The following is a 17,936-nucleotide window of genomic DNA, read 5'->3' as shown; positions in this document are numbered from 1 at the left end:
CGTTTAGATACACTCCAGCTGCGAATTTCATCGTAGCTGGATGATAACGACGAGCCGCTGGGCGTCGCGCTGCATTAAGCAAAGAATCTTTTACTATGGGATTAACCTCAGCCAATTCCCCGAGCATTTCCCTATCAGATTTTTGTCCTCTGTATTTTTTTAATCTTTTTTTTTTTTTTATTCAATAATATAATTATTTTTTAAGGCACACTGCTTTAGCTCTAAGGTGCCAAGGACTTTTTCTAATTTTATTAACGACTAACTTAAAACTAGGATAGTATGATTGGATAATGTTGTATTGGGGTCGCAGTGGTCGACTTTGGCAGATCCAACCTTCAGCTGGCGATCGGCACCGGCCGGTGGGTGGAATATATCATGAGTCTTCCAGATGACGTTGGCCGCATCCCTCGGTCTGTGTGGGTCCGCGGGAAACACCCCCAGGCTACGAATACCCGGCGGGTGGCCCGCATGACTAGAGCGACCTTCCGTGGGCGATGATGGTGATGTAAATATAACGAAAAAATATAGAGAAGTAAATATTGCGGAAAACGAAGTAAAATGGGGATATGGGAATGAAATGACTAAAACGACAGAGATCTAATTAGTTGACATCGAGATGGTGAAGAGACGGGGAGAGGGGAAGCGAAGGTTAGTGACAGCAAAAAGATCTTGTTAGTTCCGATGAAGATGGTGGACAGATGAGGAATCGGGATAATCGGCGGAAGTTAGTGTCGAACCTGCAGTTGAGAAATAATTCTTAGCCACAGTTGAAACAACGTCGATAAATAGGAGGAACTTTCTAAGCCAGATGTAACAGATTACACTTGTATATTAATGTGTTTGAGAAACTGGTATATGAGAAGCATATATGAACTATCCCGACTCGCCAACACATCCCGAACCGGAACCTCAGGCGGTCTACCTCGGGCCCTGAGGGATTCCAGTAGCTTCGACCTGGCGTCGCGATACTCTACGCACGACCACACGACATGCTCGATGTCCTGATAACCGTCGCCACAGGTGCAGAGCCCGTTCTCCACGATCCCGATACGCCGGAGATGTGCGTTGAATGTATAGTGATTTGACATGAGTCGTGACATAACGCGAATGAAATCACGACTCACGTTCATCCCCTTGAACCAAGGTTTCGTCGATACCTTAGGGATAATGGAGTGTAGCCATCGTCCCAGTTCGTCATTCGTCCATGAAGTTTGCCAACTTTCGAGAGTTTTCTGACGAGAGATACTGAAAAATTCATTGAAGCAGATTGGTATTTCATAAATGTCACCTTCTAATGCGCCCACTTTAGCCAATGAGTCTGCCTTTTCATTGCCCGGAATGGAACAATGCGAAGGGACCCAGACTAACGATATTGAAAAAGACCGTTCAGATAAAGTTCGCAAGTGTTCCCGTATTTTCCCCAGGAAATATGGGGGATACTTTCCTGGCTTCATTGCCCGGAGAGCTTCTATTGAACTTAGACTGTCCGTGACAATGACGTAATGGTCTTTGGGCAATGTTTCAATGATCTCGAGGGTGTACTGAATAGCAGCTAATTCTGCGACGTAAACTGAAGCCGGATCACTGAGTTTGTAAGAAGCGGTGATGTTTTGATTGAAGATGCCGAAGCCTGTGGACCTGTCGATGTTTGATCCATCAGTGTAAAACACCTTTTCACAGTTGACTGTTCTAAATTTATTATAAAATATATTAGGGGCCACTCGAGGGCGTACGTGTTCCGGAATTCCACGAATCTCTTCTCTCATGGATGTGTCGAAAAACACAGTAGAATCAGAAGTATCCAAGAAATGAGCACGGTTGGGAGCAAACGAAGAAGGATTAATATTCTGAGCCATGTAATCAAAATACAAGGACATAAAACGGGTTTGAGAATTAAGCTCAACTAACCTTTCGAAGTTTTCAATCACCAGAGGATTCAAAATGTCGCATCGAATGAGCAAACGATATGAGAGATCCCAGAACCGGTTTTTCAACGGTAAGACGCCCGTCAACACTTCAAGACTCATCGTATGAGTTGATTGCATGCAACCCAAGGCAATACGCAAACAACGATACTGAATTCTTTCCAGCTTAATGAAATGGGTGTTCGCGGCGGATTGGAAGCAGAAGCATCCATATTCCATAACGGACAATATCGTTGTTTGGTACAATCTGATCAGGTCTCCTGGGTGGGGGTCCCCAGGTGCCTTTGGAGTCGAACCAGACCCCGAGATATTTGAATGTGAAGACCTGAGCTATGTTTTCACCCCCTAGTTGAAGCTGTAGTTGAGCTGGTTCTCGCTTCCTTGAAAATACAACCAGCTCAGTTTTCTCCGTAGAGAACTCGATACCCATTTGAAGAGCCCATGTGGATAAGTTGGCAAGAGTATCTTGTAACGGCCCTTGCAGATCGCCAGCTTTGGGTCCTATAATGGACACAACGCTGTCGTCGGCAAGTTGTCTCAGCGTGCAAGATGTGTTGATACATTTATCGATGTCGTTTACGTAAAAATTGTATAAAAGGGGGCTTAAGCATGAGCCCTGAGGAAGACCCATGTAACTGAATCGTATTGTCGACAAATCACCATGCGCGAAATACATGTATTTTTCGGACAATAGATTGTACAAAAAGTTATTCAAAATTGGTGAAAGACCATGCTGATGCAACTTCTCAGATAGGATATTTATAGAAACTGAGTCAAAAGCCCCCTTGATGTCTAGGAAAACTGACGCCATTTGTTCCTTACGAGCAAATGCCATTTGAATTTCGGTTGAGAGCAACGCAAGACAATCGTTCGTTCCTTTGCCCCTGCGGAAACCAAATTGTGTATCTGAAAGTAAGCCATTAGTCTCGACCCAATTGTCTAGACGAAACAGAATCATTTTTTCGAACAATTTCCGGATACAGGAAAGCATAGCAATCGGCCGATACGAATTGTGATCGGAGGCTGGTTTTCCTGGTTTTTGAATGGATATCACTTTCACTTGTCTCCAGTCATGTGGAACAATGTTGTCCTCAAGGAACTTATTGAATAAACTCAGCAAGCGCCTTTTGGCGGGGTCAGGCAGATTTTTCAACAAATTGAATTTTATTCTGTCTAATCCCGGGGCTTTATTGTTACATGACAAGAGCGCAAGTGAGAGCTCTACCATCGAAAACGGTGTTTCGTTTGTATTTGGTGTCGCGGCGCGGGTGATCTTCTGTTCCGGAACAGAGTCTGGACATACTTTTTTAGCGAAATCGAATATCCAGCGGTTAGAATATTCCTCGCTTTCATTCGTTGTGTTATGATTGCGCATTCGTCGGGCTGTGTTCCAAAGAGTGCTCATAGATGTTTCTTTTGTTAGGCCGTCTACGAACCGACGCCAGTAACCGCGTTTCTTAGCTCTAATCAAGTTCTTAATTTTAACGTCTAACGCCGCGTAATTCCGGTAATTATCAGGTGTTCCATTTTTTCTGAATATTTTATACGCGGAGGCTCTCTCCGCGTTTAAATTTGTGCACTCTTTGTCCCACCACGGGTTGGGAGGACGGATGTTAGTTTTTGCGCCGGGTACACGTTTCGTCTGAGCTTGAGTCGCGGTGTCGAGAATCAAGCCAGCCAAAAACGTGTACTCTTCCTCCGGAGGAAGTTGTTGTGTTCTTTCAAGTTTCTCAGATATCGCGGTCGCATAGCTATTCCAATCAATATTTCGTGTGAGGTCATAGGAAACATTGATTGTCTTCGATGGTTTTGAGCCGCTGGTGATTGATATTACGATCGGTAGATGATCGCTACCGTGGGGATCAGGAATTACCTCCCACGTGCAATCCAACCGTAGCGATGTCGAGCAAAGTGATAAATCCAGCGCACTTGGTTTTGCTGGTGGTGCAGGAATCCGTGTCATTTCTCCCGTATTCAAGATTGTCATATTGAAGTTGTCGCAGATATCATGGATCATAGCTGATCTGTTATCGTCGTGAAGACAGCCCCATCCCGTACCGTGTGAGTTAAAGTCTCCTAAAACCAACGTCGGTGCGGGAAGGAGCTCAATGATATCACTGAGCCACCGATGCCCAACCGAGGCTCTTGGGGGAATATAGATTGAAGCAATGCAAAGATCCTTGCCTTTGATTGTAACATGACATGCGACAGTTTCAATACCTGATATCGAGGGGAGGTTAATTCGATAAAAAGAATAGCACTTCTTGATCCCCAAAAGTACTCCTCCGTAGGGATCATCTCGATCCAGGCGAATAATGTTAAAATCGTGGAAGTTTAAGGATATTTCAGAAGTTAGCCAAGTTTCGCACAATGCAAATGCGTCACATTTCAGATTATTTACTAGAAATTTAGGGGAATCTATTTTTGGGATAATACTTCTGCAATTCCACTGTAAAACAGTGATTAGATCCGTGACCTCGATGGATGATTTAGCCATCGAAGGATACAATCGCTGAGAGAAGGGGCCAATTTGCAGTCAACTGCTTTAAATATGTTTTTACTGTTGGCATGAAAGCAATTAAAATGCTTTTAAGAGGGTCAGAAATATTAAAAGTTGTAAAAATCCAGTCCACAACATCAGAGAACTTGATAAGTCCAGCACCTAGTTGGTTCTCTGATAGATTTTCAGGGACGTTTGGGGATTTTGTTGTCCCGGGAAGTGGTGGGAATTCCATCTCGGAACTGAGTTTTCCGAGACCAGGAGCCTTTTGCTTCGGTGGTTTGTCCCGATTCCCGTTAGCTGTAACTTTTCGAAGCCCTTCGGAAGACACCTTCGAGCCCTTACTAGGTAGCTTATGAGAGGATTTATTCATTCTTTTCCTACAGCTATGAGGGACCGCCGATGATGGACCTTCCAAAGGGTCGTCAGAATCGCTCTCGTCAGTTGACAAGCAGGCATATGGGTTCGTTGTCAGTTTAGGAGGGGTGGCACTCTTAAGCATCTCGGCAAAGGAACGCTTGGAGTGTTCCTTCAGGGAACGCTTCATCCGATCTCCTCGCAGCTTATACGCAGGACATGCCATTAGGTCATGCGGACCCTCCTTGCAGTAGAGACACTTTTCAGCATCCTTACCGCAAGAGCCATCCGCATGAGCCTCCCCACAGTTAGCACACCGGGGCTTATTGCAGCAATGAGAAGCTGTATGCCCCAATTGTTTGCAATTGGTACAATTCATTACTCGAGGTACAAAAAGACGAACAGGCAGACGAACCCGGTCCAAGAGGATGTAGTTGGGCAAAGCAGAGCCGGCGAAGGTCACACGATAAGAGTCAGATTAGGGATAAGACTTTGTTCCATCCCCGGCGATCGATACTGAATGCAATCGCTTGCAGTCCAGTATCTTGACGTTCTTAAGTGAGGGGTCCTTAAAACAGCCCTCTCCGTACTTAAGAACGTCCTCGCAAGTCAAACTCGAATCGGTGACCACACCGTCGATTTCTACTTCGCGAGCTGGCACGTAGACGCGGTACTCCCGCGTAAAATGGTCATTTTGAACGAGCTCATTTGCCTGCTTTGAGCTGGTGAACAGAACCCTGAGCTTATCTGGTCGTATTTTATCAATACTTTTTATAGTATTGTATCGCGAGGACAGATCCCGCGATATTTTCAAAACATTCAATTTTTTTTCTTTAGCCTTGGTCCGGAAATAAACCGAGTAAGGCCCGGCCGAGAGTGCAAGCCCATCGGGATAACTCTTTATGCGAGACTTATTGCTGCCAACAGAAGTCTCCATCTGATCATCGAGAACGGAGGGGTCGGGAGTCAAATTTGACATGTCGCGGAGCTACCTCCGCGCAGAAATAAATGATTCGAAGGGGGGGGGGGGGGAGGGGGGTCATGAACGGTCGAATGAAGAAGAAAAAAAAATATACAAAATAATAGTACTTAACTTTTAATCCAACGGGGGCCACCAAGGCCAAGCCCTCGTCGATCGGCGTATCGCCGCTTCGAGGGTGTGCAAAAAACCTCCGAGAGGAAAAAGCACACTCACTTATAATCCGCACAGTATAATCACAATGGCCACTGAAATCTGGCCTTGATCGATCAAACAATCACCGGCTAACGGTACTGTTTCGATCGTCCGCTCACAACAATGCACTGCTTCAGTGTATAATGTACAAAAAACCTCTCACAGAAAAAAGCACTATTGTCTATTACACAATAGCGATATAATCTAGTTTTGATCGTCCGGTCACGTTATCACACACGGCACTGGTTTTTTTCGCAGTAAACACAAAGCACGTCCGTTCGCTCGGAAGGTTGAAACGGCAATGATTTTTTTTTTTTATCTTACTTAATAGCTTAATTGAAACACGTTTGCTTCGATTGATCATTTTTAATCGACGATTACTGGTTTGCATAGATACAAAAAGCTGACGATGAACGGGCTTAAGCTTAACCTTAAGGATTTTAATAGTTTTCTTTTTATTTTGTATACGTTTCCTTTTTTTAGTTTTATTCCACGATTCGCTGTCATCGTTGAACGTGTTTTTCTGGTTTTCAATCATCGATATATTTTTCAGAGTGTTGTCATTGGCAACTTGTTGAACTTGGTCATATATAGAATAACAAGAAGCCTCAAGACCGTCTGTTTTACTGGTTAATACTTCCAAAAACTCGTTCTTAATGGTAGTTTTCTGTAACGAAGGTAACTCTGTGGCAATTTGTTCATCATCCAGAATTTCTTCTTTGACAATAATGTCATGAAAACAATCAGATGACAAAAACTGTATTGACTTTTCAGCTTTGAGATTGATATCTTCATTTTTTAATAATATATGATAACTATCTCTATGGCACACTATCGACAATAAAGAGTCTGCGAGAATCTGATCATTATTTAGTTTCTCATTTTCAATGTACTTCTGATCCCACAATTTTATTTCAGGGTTTCGATCCTTGTTTTCGAAAATCATCTTTGGTGTAATATCTTTACTTCTGTTTACAAATTCCTCACAAGTTAACGGTACCGCACCAAGCGTCAATCTATAATTTATATTATTCTATTAAAATATACGCAGGAATTAACATTGAAGTACTTACTCTTTATTTTTCCTATCAATATTTTTGAATGCAGTTGATGTAAAATGGTTAGAGCAGATTTTTCTCATTCGAAAAGTTTCTACTCCGTTCGTTTAAAAAATATGAGTTGCTTCGGGAGAGCAACATGCCCACAAAGAACACCTAAGAAATAGATTTTTTTTTTCAAACGCAATTCAACTCTACAATAATAAGTTACTTACAGTTTATTGTTTTTAGGACATTTATAGAACGAAATACCGTCACTGCGGCTACACCCGCTCTCGCGATTTCCACAAGTATAAAATTCACATTTTCTTCCCATGTCTTTTGATTACCATGTAACAGAAAACAGCAAAATCTAATAACATTAGCAGCCCTTACACGTGACAATATTATTGTCAATCCAAAGTATTGTCAATACCGTCAATCCAATTGACTTGGTAACTTGAGTCCGCATTTTTCGAACAAATCAAGCGTTTGAAGCTTCAAATATTGCAACTGAACATTGAAACATTGAGAGGAGAGTTCATTGCACATATTTGATAGTTTCTTCTCTGGAGAGAAAGTATTGTCGGATTGATGAGCAGTTTTGATTTTTTGACAATATTTTCGTCAATCCAATGAAGTTTCCATTACACGATCAAAAGTATTGTCAATACTCCTTATATTGACAATAATATTGTCTCGTGTAAAAGCTGCTATTAAATTCAATAGCAGAACAATCACGACGATTTGGCATGTGGTATTAGGCTACATAAAAACAAATTGGCTCGATTGAAATCTGACTCCTGGAACACATAATGACAAACAAATTGGCGTGAGTGAGATCTGATCCCTGGAACACATATTGGCGATCAGAACGACATCTGCAATTATTCGCCACACTGGAGAGCAAATTTTACACACAGCCCATATGTGAGCCTGTATATCTGTTTTCTGTGGCTCAATTAATTGTTTTTAGCGTTATTATATATTAAAAAATGCATTCACCAAAACATTTTTTATGTTTATTTCAAATCAAAAACCGAGTCTAAAAATTTAAATTGAATAAATTTTTTTTCTTAGCATATAGTTATTAAAAAATCTGTAAATATGGCTACAGTCGATACGTTAGTATTTATTCTACAGGGCTAAAATGACGAGAAGGATGATTCGGAAGGAAGAATAAGAAGCCAGTTGTCAGGTCTTGTCTTTGATTCACTTAGAGTGCCTATAACCAGAGTGACGACATCTCATCCGTAATGCTGGCAACAACTAAAAACGTATAATCCGAAATGTTGACAGTTTCGTTCGCTTTGTATTGTATTTGACAGGTCGTTTGCTCGTTTGGAACAAAGCTGTCATTCCAAACGAACAGCTGTCGTCACTCTGGTCTAAGGCACTCTAGATTCACTATTAGGCTCTCTGACAGCTCACTTACAACCACAAATGCAAATGAGATTGGTTTGTTTTCATCAGGAAACGCATGCATTAAACACGATTCAGACGATCAACCAACTTCGGTCGACGTCCAGATTAATTTATGAATCATTTAAGCCGAATATTGCTCACGTATCCAACGTTAAAATGTTCCGTGAACTTGACGTAGTGTCCTTTCAGATTAATTGCATACTATTAATGTTGTTGTTTCGTATTCGTTCCATGCTGGTGATAGTCGCTTGATGCTGCGTGTGAATCGCTTTTACATATTGTTTTGTTTTCATCAGGAAACGTGTTGGCCACCCATTTTTCAGTAGGACCGCCATTCATTTTTCACCGGGCATAGAAACCTCAATAGAGTAATTCCACTTTTAACGAAAGTGAGTGAAATTGTACTCACTTTAGAGAAACATTGAACGAGCGTGTATATCCTTTCGCCATTCTATCAAAAATATTCTAATATTCTGAAGGGCTTATTGACCTTGTGATTGTCAAGGAGAGGTCACCGAATAGCAAAAATACAGTTCCTTGAGAGTCGGTCCGTACGGTGCTAGTCTTCGTTTCCTCTCGGAATATCTGAGCGAAATAAACTACTAAGTCAGTAAAAATTAAAGTATTGATCTGTGTACGAAAAATGGCTGCTAAATACCGTATTGTGATGGTCCGTCATGGTGAATCCGAATGGAATCAGAAAAATCTCTTCTGTGGATGGTTCGATGCTAACCTTAGCGATAAGGGTAAGTAAAATGTAAGTTTTTTTAGTATCACAATGTTACATAATTTTGTGTACATTAACTACTTTAGGAAAGGAAGAGGCATTGGCCGCCGGAAAAGCTATCAAGGAAGCAGGGTTGAAATTTGATATTGCTCATACATCCCTTTTAACCCGTGCACAGGTCACCTTGAACTCTATTCTAACAGAATCTGGGCAAACAGGAATTCCAATTCAGAAGACATGGCGTTTGAACGAGCGTCATTACGGTGGTTTAACTGGGTTGAACAAATCGGAAACCGCGGCAAAATACGGCGAGGATCAAGTATTAATCTGGCGTCGTAGCTTTGATGTTCCACCGCCAAATATGGAACCAGACCATGCATACTATAATGCTATAGTTAAAGATGATCGCTACAAAGGGGATCCAAAACCAGAAGAATTTCCGATGGCCGAATCTCTTAAGCTAACTATTGCGCGTACACTGCCTTATTGGAACGATGTTATCATTCCACAACTCAAGGAGGGCAAGAACATCATTGTTGCTGCCCACGGAAATAGCCTCCGTGGTATTGTTAAGCATCTAGACCAGATGACCGATGAAGCAATCATGGGTTTAAATTTGCCAACCGGTATCCCGTTTGTCTACGAACTGGATGAAAGTTTGAAACCTGTGGTCTCTATGAAATTCCTCGGGGACGAAGAAACTGTTCGAAAAGCTATTGAATCTGTTGCAAACCAAGGCAAAGCTAAGTAAAATATTTGAGTTTAGACAGCGATATATTGATTACTAATTTATTATAACTTGCACCATTTAGATGAAATCGTGGACAAATTTGTAGAATTATCACATACGAAAAAAGTAATCAATAAACATTAAGTAATTATACCATCTAATCCTTTTGAAACTGTTGATGTTAATAAACCAAAGCATTGAAGTATTCATCATACATAAAATGTTTCAAAAATATTTGTAAAAACGGTTTTATTCAAATGCTACGAAATTCTGAATTTAAATCATAATTCACGGGAACCCGCTACACTCCTAAAAAAGTGTTTCTCTACATAAATTTTATGTTTCTAAGCGCACTAAGTAATCAAGTTCGTTCCATTTGTTTTTCAAAGTTTAGCGCATACATATGAAGTGTCATATGACATGTGCGAATGTCATCACATTTACTTCTTAAGTGCGGGCATGTTGATATCGAATACATTGAACATAACATTTAACTGTGTAACTTTAAAGAGACCCTTAAACGAGAATTAGTATAGTGGTTTTCAGCTGGACATAAGCAGCCCTTACACGTGACAATATTATTGTCAATCCAAAGTATTGTCAATACCGTCAATCCAATTGACTTGGTAACTGGAGTCCGCATTTTTCGAGAAAATCAAGCGTTTGGAGCTTCAAATATTGCAAATGAATATTAAAATATAGAGAGAATAGATTATTGCACATATTTAACAGTTTCTCTCTGGAGAGAAAGTATTGTTGGATTGATGAGCAGTTTTGATTTTTTTGAAAATATTTTCGTCAATCCAATGAAGTTTCCATTTTACACGTGACAATATTATTGTCAATCCAAAGTATTGTCAATACCGTCAATCCAATTGACTTGGTAACTTGAGTCCGCATTTTTTCGAGAAAATCAAGCGTTTGGAGCTTCAAATATTGCAAATGAACATTGAAATATTGAGAGATGAATTCATTGCACATATTTGGCAGTTTCCTCTCTGGAGAGAAAGTATTGTTGGATTGATGAGCAGTTTTGATTTTTTGACAATATTTTCGTCAATCCAATGAAGTTTCCAGCTATAGAATGCGACGGAATCGTCGCAGGATAGCGAAATAATGAGCGTCAGAACCACTGATGCCAGGTTTGCAGATTGATATGTAAATTTGCAATTTCGTTTGTTAGCAGACTTTGCAACTAACCCGACTTTTTTGCAGATTTTCGAAATTTTTATAAACAAACGTCCATTTTAATGACATTTGCTATTACTGTAGGGTTTTCGTTTAGTTTTTTCGTCATACTTCTAAATATTGAGGTCGCATAGGACCATTTCTAATACGCAGACGTCTAAAATTTCATCTGGCATCGCTGCCAGAAAATTGGACAGTTGTTTTAACCGCTTCGCTGTCTGTTGTATTGAAATTAACTAGCATTAGAGCCAAAAGAAAAATTAATCGGCTGTTAGATTGAGGACAATTGCATTTTCAACTGGTAAAATTCCTTAGCGACAATTGTTATTTCATTGTTCATCGAAAGCATCAACAAATGTATATCTGTCAAAGACGACCAACTTTTTGGAGTAAACAAATAGCGCAATCGAATAAAGCACGAGGTTTTGAAAACCAAGGTCGATTAATACAAAATATAAATGAAAAGGGAACATACTAAGCACAAAATAACCATTATGTACGATTCAGACGATCCGTCTTCTTTTGTCACAGTCAATCTCCGCCACCGGCCGTCAACATTAATTACATGCATTCTTATGGAGCCATTCACTCGTAACGTCACCTTCACGGAACGTCTTGACGGACGAAGCGTGTAAACGTTCCGGTAAAGAAAGTATTAAATCAATTTTGACGGAAGCTGACGTTCCGGTGACGGTGACGAATCGCACATTATGTCAAATGTTATGTTGTAGCCGTAATCTGCCACATACGCATTATCAATATGAATTCATGATGACTGAAGTTTTCTTAATAATAAATAAAAAATTAGTCATTGTAACGGTCAATTTAAAAAACATTTTTTTCTGGCTTGTGGTTTCGAAGGGGTTGAATCGATGCGAATGACAGTTTCGCTATCTTTGCGGCATTTTGTCGCTATCTTATCGCGTCGCAATCTTTACTAGCCGACTGTGAAAATCACTATAATGTCAGTTTTAATGATTACTAATTATTGGCATTTCAAATTAGTAGAGCTGTGCCGAACTGGTGACTGACTTTAGCAAACCTAGAGCGGGGACAGGGATGCCAGGTCATTTTTTCAAAAATCTGTGATCAAACCCAAAACCAGTCTGTGAAAATCTGTGACCGTTTTCCGTACCCCAATAGCAGTTCAAAATCAATTTGGTGAGCAAAAAAAAAGGTCTCACTACTCATTTTCCGTACCATTTTAGCAGATCGAATTCAATTTAGTGAGCAAAAAAGAAGGTCTCACTACCAACACGCTTTGTACCTTTTGCCTCTATCGCTCTGTACTTTTTGGTGCTAAATTGTTCTTGATTTCCAAAAATCTGTGAAAATCTGTGATTTATTCAAGAATCTGTGATCATTTTCAGAAATCTGTGACAATCTGTGCAGAAAAATCAAAATCTGTGAAAAACAGATTAATCTGTGAACCTGACATACCTGAGCGGGGATGATATTAGCAGCAAATCAAAGGAGCCCTGTCAGAGTTTGCTAATGTCAGTCATCAGTTCGGCACAGCTTCTCGCGACCACTCTGCCTTCGGTCCAGAGATGCCAGATTTTTTTATAAGAAATCTGTATTACTCTGTATAAAAAATTGTATTTATCTGTATTCACTATTAAAATTAAATTTCAATGAGCAATAATTCTTTCCATCTGTCTGTTGAAACAGAAAGGTCAAATTCCACAAAAGGAATGTAATGCCAAGACTTTGCTTCTCGTCACTGCATTCAAAGTAATAGATTGCTAATGCGAAAAAGCTTTTTTTTGCTTCTTGGGAAATCCGTATTAAATTTAGAAAACCTGTTTCAAATCTGTATTCTGTATGCGTATGTAAAAATCTGATTATACAGATAAATCTGTATAAATGGCATTTCTGCTTCGGTCTAAGGTCTAGTGCAGCCCGGTGGCAACAATAAGGCGCTCCAGCTAGTGCTATCGTAACCAACATCTCAGTCCTTCGGGGCCATCAAAGCTAGCAAGTCAATGAGAGCAAAGTAAACAAAATGAAGTAAAATACAACACTTCATTGATTGTGAAAGTCAGTATTACAATTTGGCAGCGCACGTTTCATAACGATATCACATTTATAATCAAACATAAAAAATCAACTTTCACAGCTAAATATCACAGATATTTAGCAACAACGAACTTATATACTTCTTCGTTGTTTTCGTCTTTGCGGAAAAGATGATGGTCACGAAAACATGGCGGCCTAGCAGGAACTTGGTCTAGTGCTGTCTAGTGATGGGCGAGCGCCAGAGATGCCAGGTAAAAATTTCAAATATCATCAGACAGGGTTGGAAAAATCTTCAGTCAGCAAGTATGTCTTGCTGGCAGCCATTTCTCTATAAAGTGTGATACGCTAAACTGACTTGGCGAGCCAAAAAAAAAACGGTCGCGACAATTTCAAAAGTCTGTAAATTTTGACGAAAGTCTGCGAAAAACTCGATTTTCAAAAGTCTGCACCAGAGTTACCATATTCACAGATTTTTCTGTAAAACCACAGATGTTTTTACTATTTTGCCACACAGATTCTGAACACAGAACACAGATTTTATCAAAATTCACAGATTTCTACAGATTCTTATGAAAATTTCATGAAAAAGGCAGATTTTCAAAATGTTTTTCACAGATTTTTACAGATTATGATCGAAAATATGCAACACAGATGGTACACAGATTTTTCAAGTTGAAACACAGATTTTAAAATGGCAACTCGGGATTGCACAACAAAAAAATGTCTGCAGCACTATGTCCAAAATCCAAGTCCCTGCCATGTTTTCGTGACCATCATCTTTTCCGCAAAGACGAAAACAACGAAGAAGTATATAAGTTCGTTGTTGCTAAATATCTGTGATATTTAGCTGTGAAAGTTGATTTTTTTTATGTTTGATTATAAATGTGATATCGTTATGAAACGTGCGCTGCCAAATTGTAATACTGACTTTCACAATCAATGAAGTGTTGTATTTTACTTCATTTTGTTTACTTTGCTCTCACTGACTTGCTAGCTTTGATGGCCCCGAAGGACTGAGATGTTGGTTACGATAGCACTAGCTGGAGCGACTTATTGTTGCCACCGGGCTGACAAAATCTGCAGATTTACAGACAAATCTGCAGATCTGGCTTCTCTGGCGAACGCTCACGAACCGTTTGGCACAATGACGCAGCAATCAAATATAGAGGCGCTGCTTGTTTAGAGATGATACTTTCAGTAAGAGCATTCATATCGGTAGGAAAATTTTTAATTACTTCACCGTTTTAACGATTTCCCTAGAAACCGGGACAATTCATTTGAAAAATCATATTAGAAGAGAAAGAAAAGTTTTTTCTTTGAGTTGGTAATAACATTCTTAATTTATTGTGCGAAAAATAACGTTTATTTAGAATTGAGCATTATACTTGGTTCAATACCATTTTTCAAATGCCCGGAAATAACAAATAAAATATGTAAAATATGGTACTCGATTGCTAAACATTCTAGTACTCGAGAAATTGCACTGGTTTCGGTTTTAAAAATGCTGGTCCGAAAAAAACCTAACCTTACCCAATTTCACACACTTCAGAAGATTTTCCGTTTAATCGTAGTTTACACTAAAAAAAGTAGTAGTAATCATTTTGAAATCGATTTTCTTCTACTCCGAGTTTGTTTGCATTGCTGATATCTATTAGTACTATTGAATAAACAAAACAATCGTTGCAAATCACAACTGCCGATATGAAAAATTTTCGGAAGAATCCTCCATTTCTTGGTTCCGTTTTTCATTGACAGATGTCGGGACCGGTAATTCAGCTTTGCGACAATGTGCCAATTGAAGAATCCAACCAACTCTTCTGCGATCGCTGCGCTGCCCGAGTGGCGAGCTTTGAACTAAGCGATGGTGATAATTTTCAGATTTTGCTTGAAGATTCGAACAAAATGCAGGGTTTTTATTTGTTTTCTTATGAATCGAATATTAACATACAAAAACGTGTGAAAATTTGGTAAAAAAATCAATCATTAATGATTCAGTAACTTTCCTTGGTATGTTTGATTGATATTTATGGAGAAATCGTAACATGAAATACCAAATTCGAAGAAGTGAGGTTGGGTACTGTTTTTATATCTGGGACATTCTGTGTTTTTTGGGTTGGATTTTGAGATTAATTGATAAATTATGATCAAAAGTTGTATGACTAGTCTATTTACTCATGTTTTATCATCTAAATCAAATCTTTATGTGAACTGAAAATTTTAAATTTCATCCTAGATTGCCAAGAGTATAGGACAATTTGAAATCATATGTTTGATGACAACACGTGAATAATCGTTTTTCTTACCCATATTTGTAAGGCTTTGCCATCTGCATTCTTTCAAACTCAAGTAAATTGAAAAATTCGTCAAAAATTTTTCTAAATACATGGGATATGTCAAAACAATCACCATAACGCTATCTCGTGGTGACCACGCGGAATGGATTGTTCAAATTGAACCGCAGCTCTCAACATTAAAAGATAGCAAAGACATCATATTAACAAGGTATCCAGCTCTCACATTTCTCGAGCAAAACATTGGCATCACCCTTTTGTGCGAGCATTGCGCGCTCAGGCGAGTCCGCATCGAATCTCTAGAGTGACTATAATCAGAGTGGCGACAGCTGTTCGTTTGGAATGACAGCTCCCAGTTTCAAACGAGCAAACGACCTGTCAATTCAATGTAAAGCTAATGGAATGTTTTGAATTGTTGCCAAAATTACGGATGAGATGTCGTCACTCTGGTTATAGGCACTCTACGAATCTCGTACACAGAAGTAAGGAAGAGAAATGTCAAATTCGTGCGCGTCAAAATAGCAACAACAAATTTGGTTCAATATTCCGCTTTAATATTCTTCACATTCGGAATGTTTGATTTCATTATATATGTTGGCCAATGGAATTTGTTTCGGTTTAGTTGAAGTTATTTTGAACGCTAGAGGAATAAATCAAAAGGCAGTAAAAAGCAATTTTTCATCATAATACCGTATATTTGGTTATGTATTAACTATTTTCGCATTTAATACTCGATTCCTATATCGCTCTATGTTATAATTTGCTAACATCAATCAATTGGCTTTCAAACGCAAACCTCATATCAACTCCGCGCCTTCTATGTTTCACATTATGGACCAAGAAAACAATGATGTTAGCAAATTATCACATAGAGAAATATTTTAATCAAGTATTAAATGCGGAAATAGTTACTAACATAGTAATTTTTCTTTAAACAAACCTACGGAGTGAGTAAAACTTTTGCATTCATTCTACTTGTGCGTAATTTCTTCAATACTTAACTATATTTAGATATTGATACTTGATGAGGTTATATCACAGACTAACAGACAGGATACTCAAATTAGATTCTTCAATCATTTTAACGGTCATTTCGAATATTCCTTTATTTGGGACAGTACTCACATGTGTCATGATGGCGCCACGTTACCCTATCAAAAACATCCTGTCTGTCATCTATACTGTGTTTATTTTTTTCATTTACCAACAGAGTTGCCATTCATGCAGAATTACCTGTAATGTATTGATTTGTATACGTCCATGCGAATTTCATGCAGGATACAGATTTAATACATATTGCCAAAACTATATACAGAATTATGCCTACTTCTCATCCTCCAACGCAATACAAAATCGAACCCGTTTTGTTACAATATTCACTTGCTTCTGGTCTGCCGCCACTTAATTTCGGGTGAAAACTACCAACACATTAAAAAATAGTCTAGATGAACAACGTTGAGTCAAATAAATGGTTACCTTCCAACATCGCGAAAAAGTTAAATATATTATCAACGTAATCCAATAGTTTATTGTGACGATTCATTTTCAAAAATTTTGATGAAATCAGGCATCCCTGCAAGCAGCTGATCGGTGTTGACAAACGAGGGGAAACCAACTAGTAAAAAAACTTTTACGTAATACAAGGGGTGTACCGATAGTAAATAGTTCGCGCAGTACAATATAGGTGGAACTAGTGCATTACGAAAAATTATTTTTATAAGAATTTACTCATACTGTCATGTCTGTTAGTCTGTGGTTATATCACAGACTAACAGACATGACAGTATGAGTAATTTCTTATAAAAATAATTTTTCGTGATGCACTAGTTCCACCTATATTGTACTGCGCGAACTATTTACTATCTGTACACCCCTTGTGTTATGTAAAAGTTTTTTTTACTAGTTGGTTTCCCCTCGTTTGTCAACACCGATCAGCTGCTTGCAGGGTTGCCTGATTTCATCAAAATATTTGAAAATGAATCGTCACAATAAATTATTGGATTATGTTGATAATATATTTAACTTTTTCGCGATGTTAGAAGGTAACCATTTATTTGACTCAACGTTGTTCATCTAGACTATTTTTTATTGTGTTGGTAGTTTTCACCCGAAATTAAGTGGCGGCAGACCAGAAGCAAGTAAATATTGTAACAAAGCGGGTTCGATTTTGTATTGCGTTGGAGGATGAGAAGTAGGCAAAATTATGTACATAGTTTTGGCAATATGTATTAAATCTGTATCCTGCATGAAATTCACATGGACGTATACAAATCAAAACATTACAGGTAATTCTGTATGATTGGCAACTCTGTTGGTAAATGAAAAAAATAAACACAGTCTAGATGACAGACAGGATGTTTTTGATAGGGTTACGTGGCGCCATCATGACACATGTGAGTACTGTCCCAAATAAAGGAATATTCAAAATGACCGTTAAAATGATTGAAGAATCTAATTTGAGTGTCCTGTCTGTTAGTCTGTGGTTATATCATCAATTTTGGTAATCGAAATTGAAGGTTTAAACAAATGGAATGGTGGAATAAACGACCAGAGCAATTATTTC

General features: G+C 38.9%; 1 protein-coding gene across 2 annotated transcripts; it reads left to right on the top strand.

Moving 5' to 3' along the window:
* Window positions 1-8,918: 8,918 nt before the first annotated feature.
* On the top strand, window positions 8,919-10,109 carry LOC131440495 (phosphoglycerate mutase 2). 2 transcript variants are annotated; one of them, XM_058611813.1, is made up of 3 exons: window positions 8,919-9,164; window positions 9,232-9,892; window positions 9,958-10,109. In XM_058611813.1, the coding sequence occupies exons 1-3, from the start codon at window positions 9,062-9,064 to the stop codon at window positions 9,959-9,961; spliced, it is 768 nt and encodes a 255-aa protein (XP_058467796.1). In that variant the 5' UTR covers window positions 8,919-9,061; the 3' UTR covers window positions 9,962-10,109. The 2 variants fall into 2 exon arrangements, with proteins under 2 accessions (XP_058467796.1, XP_058467795.1); XM_058611812.1 differs by having other exon boundaries at window positions 8,921-9,164; window positions 9,232-10,109.
* The last annotated feature ends 7,827 nt before the right edge of the window (window positions 10,110-17,936 follow it).

This window comes from Malaya genurostris, chromosome 1 (assembly GCF_030247185.1).
Source record: "Malaya genurostris strain Urasoe2022 chromosome 1, Malgen_1.1, whole genome shotgun sequence".
NCBI classification, from domain to species: domain Eukaryota; kingdom Metazoa; phylum Arthropoda; class Insecta; order Diptera; family Culicidae; genus Malaya; species Malaya genurostris.
The sequence above is the reverse complement of the archived record's forward strand: the minus strand, read 5'-3'. Positions and strand labels throughout refer to the sequence as shown.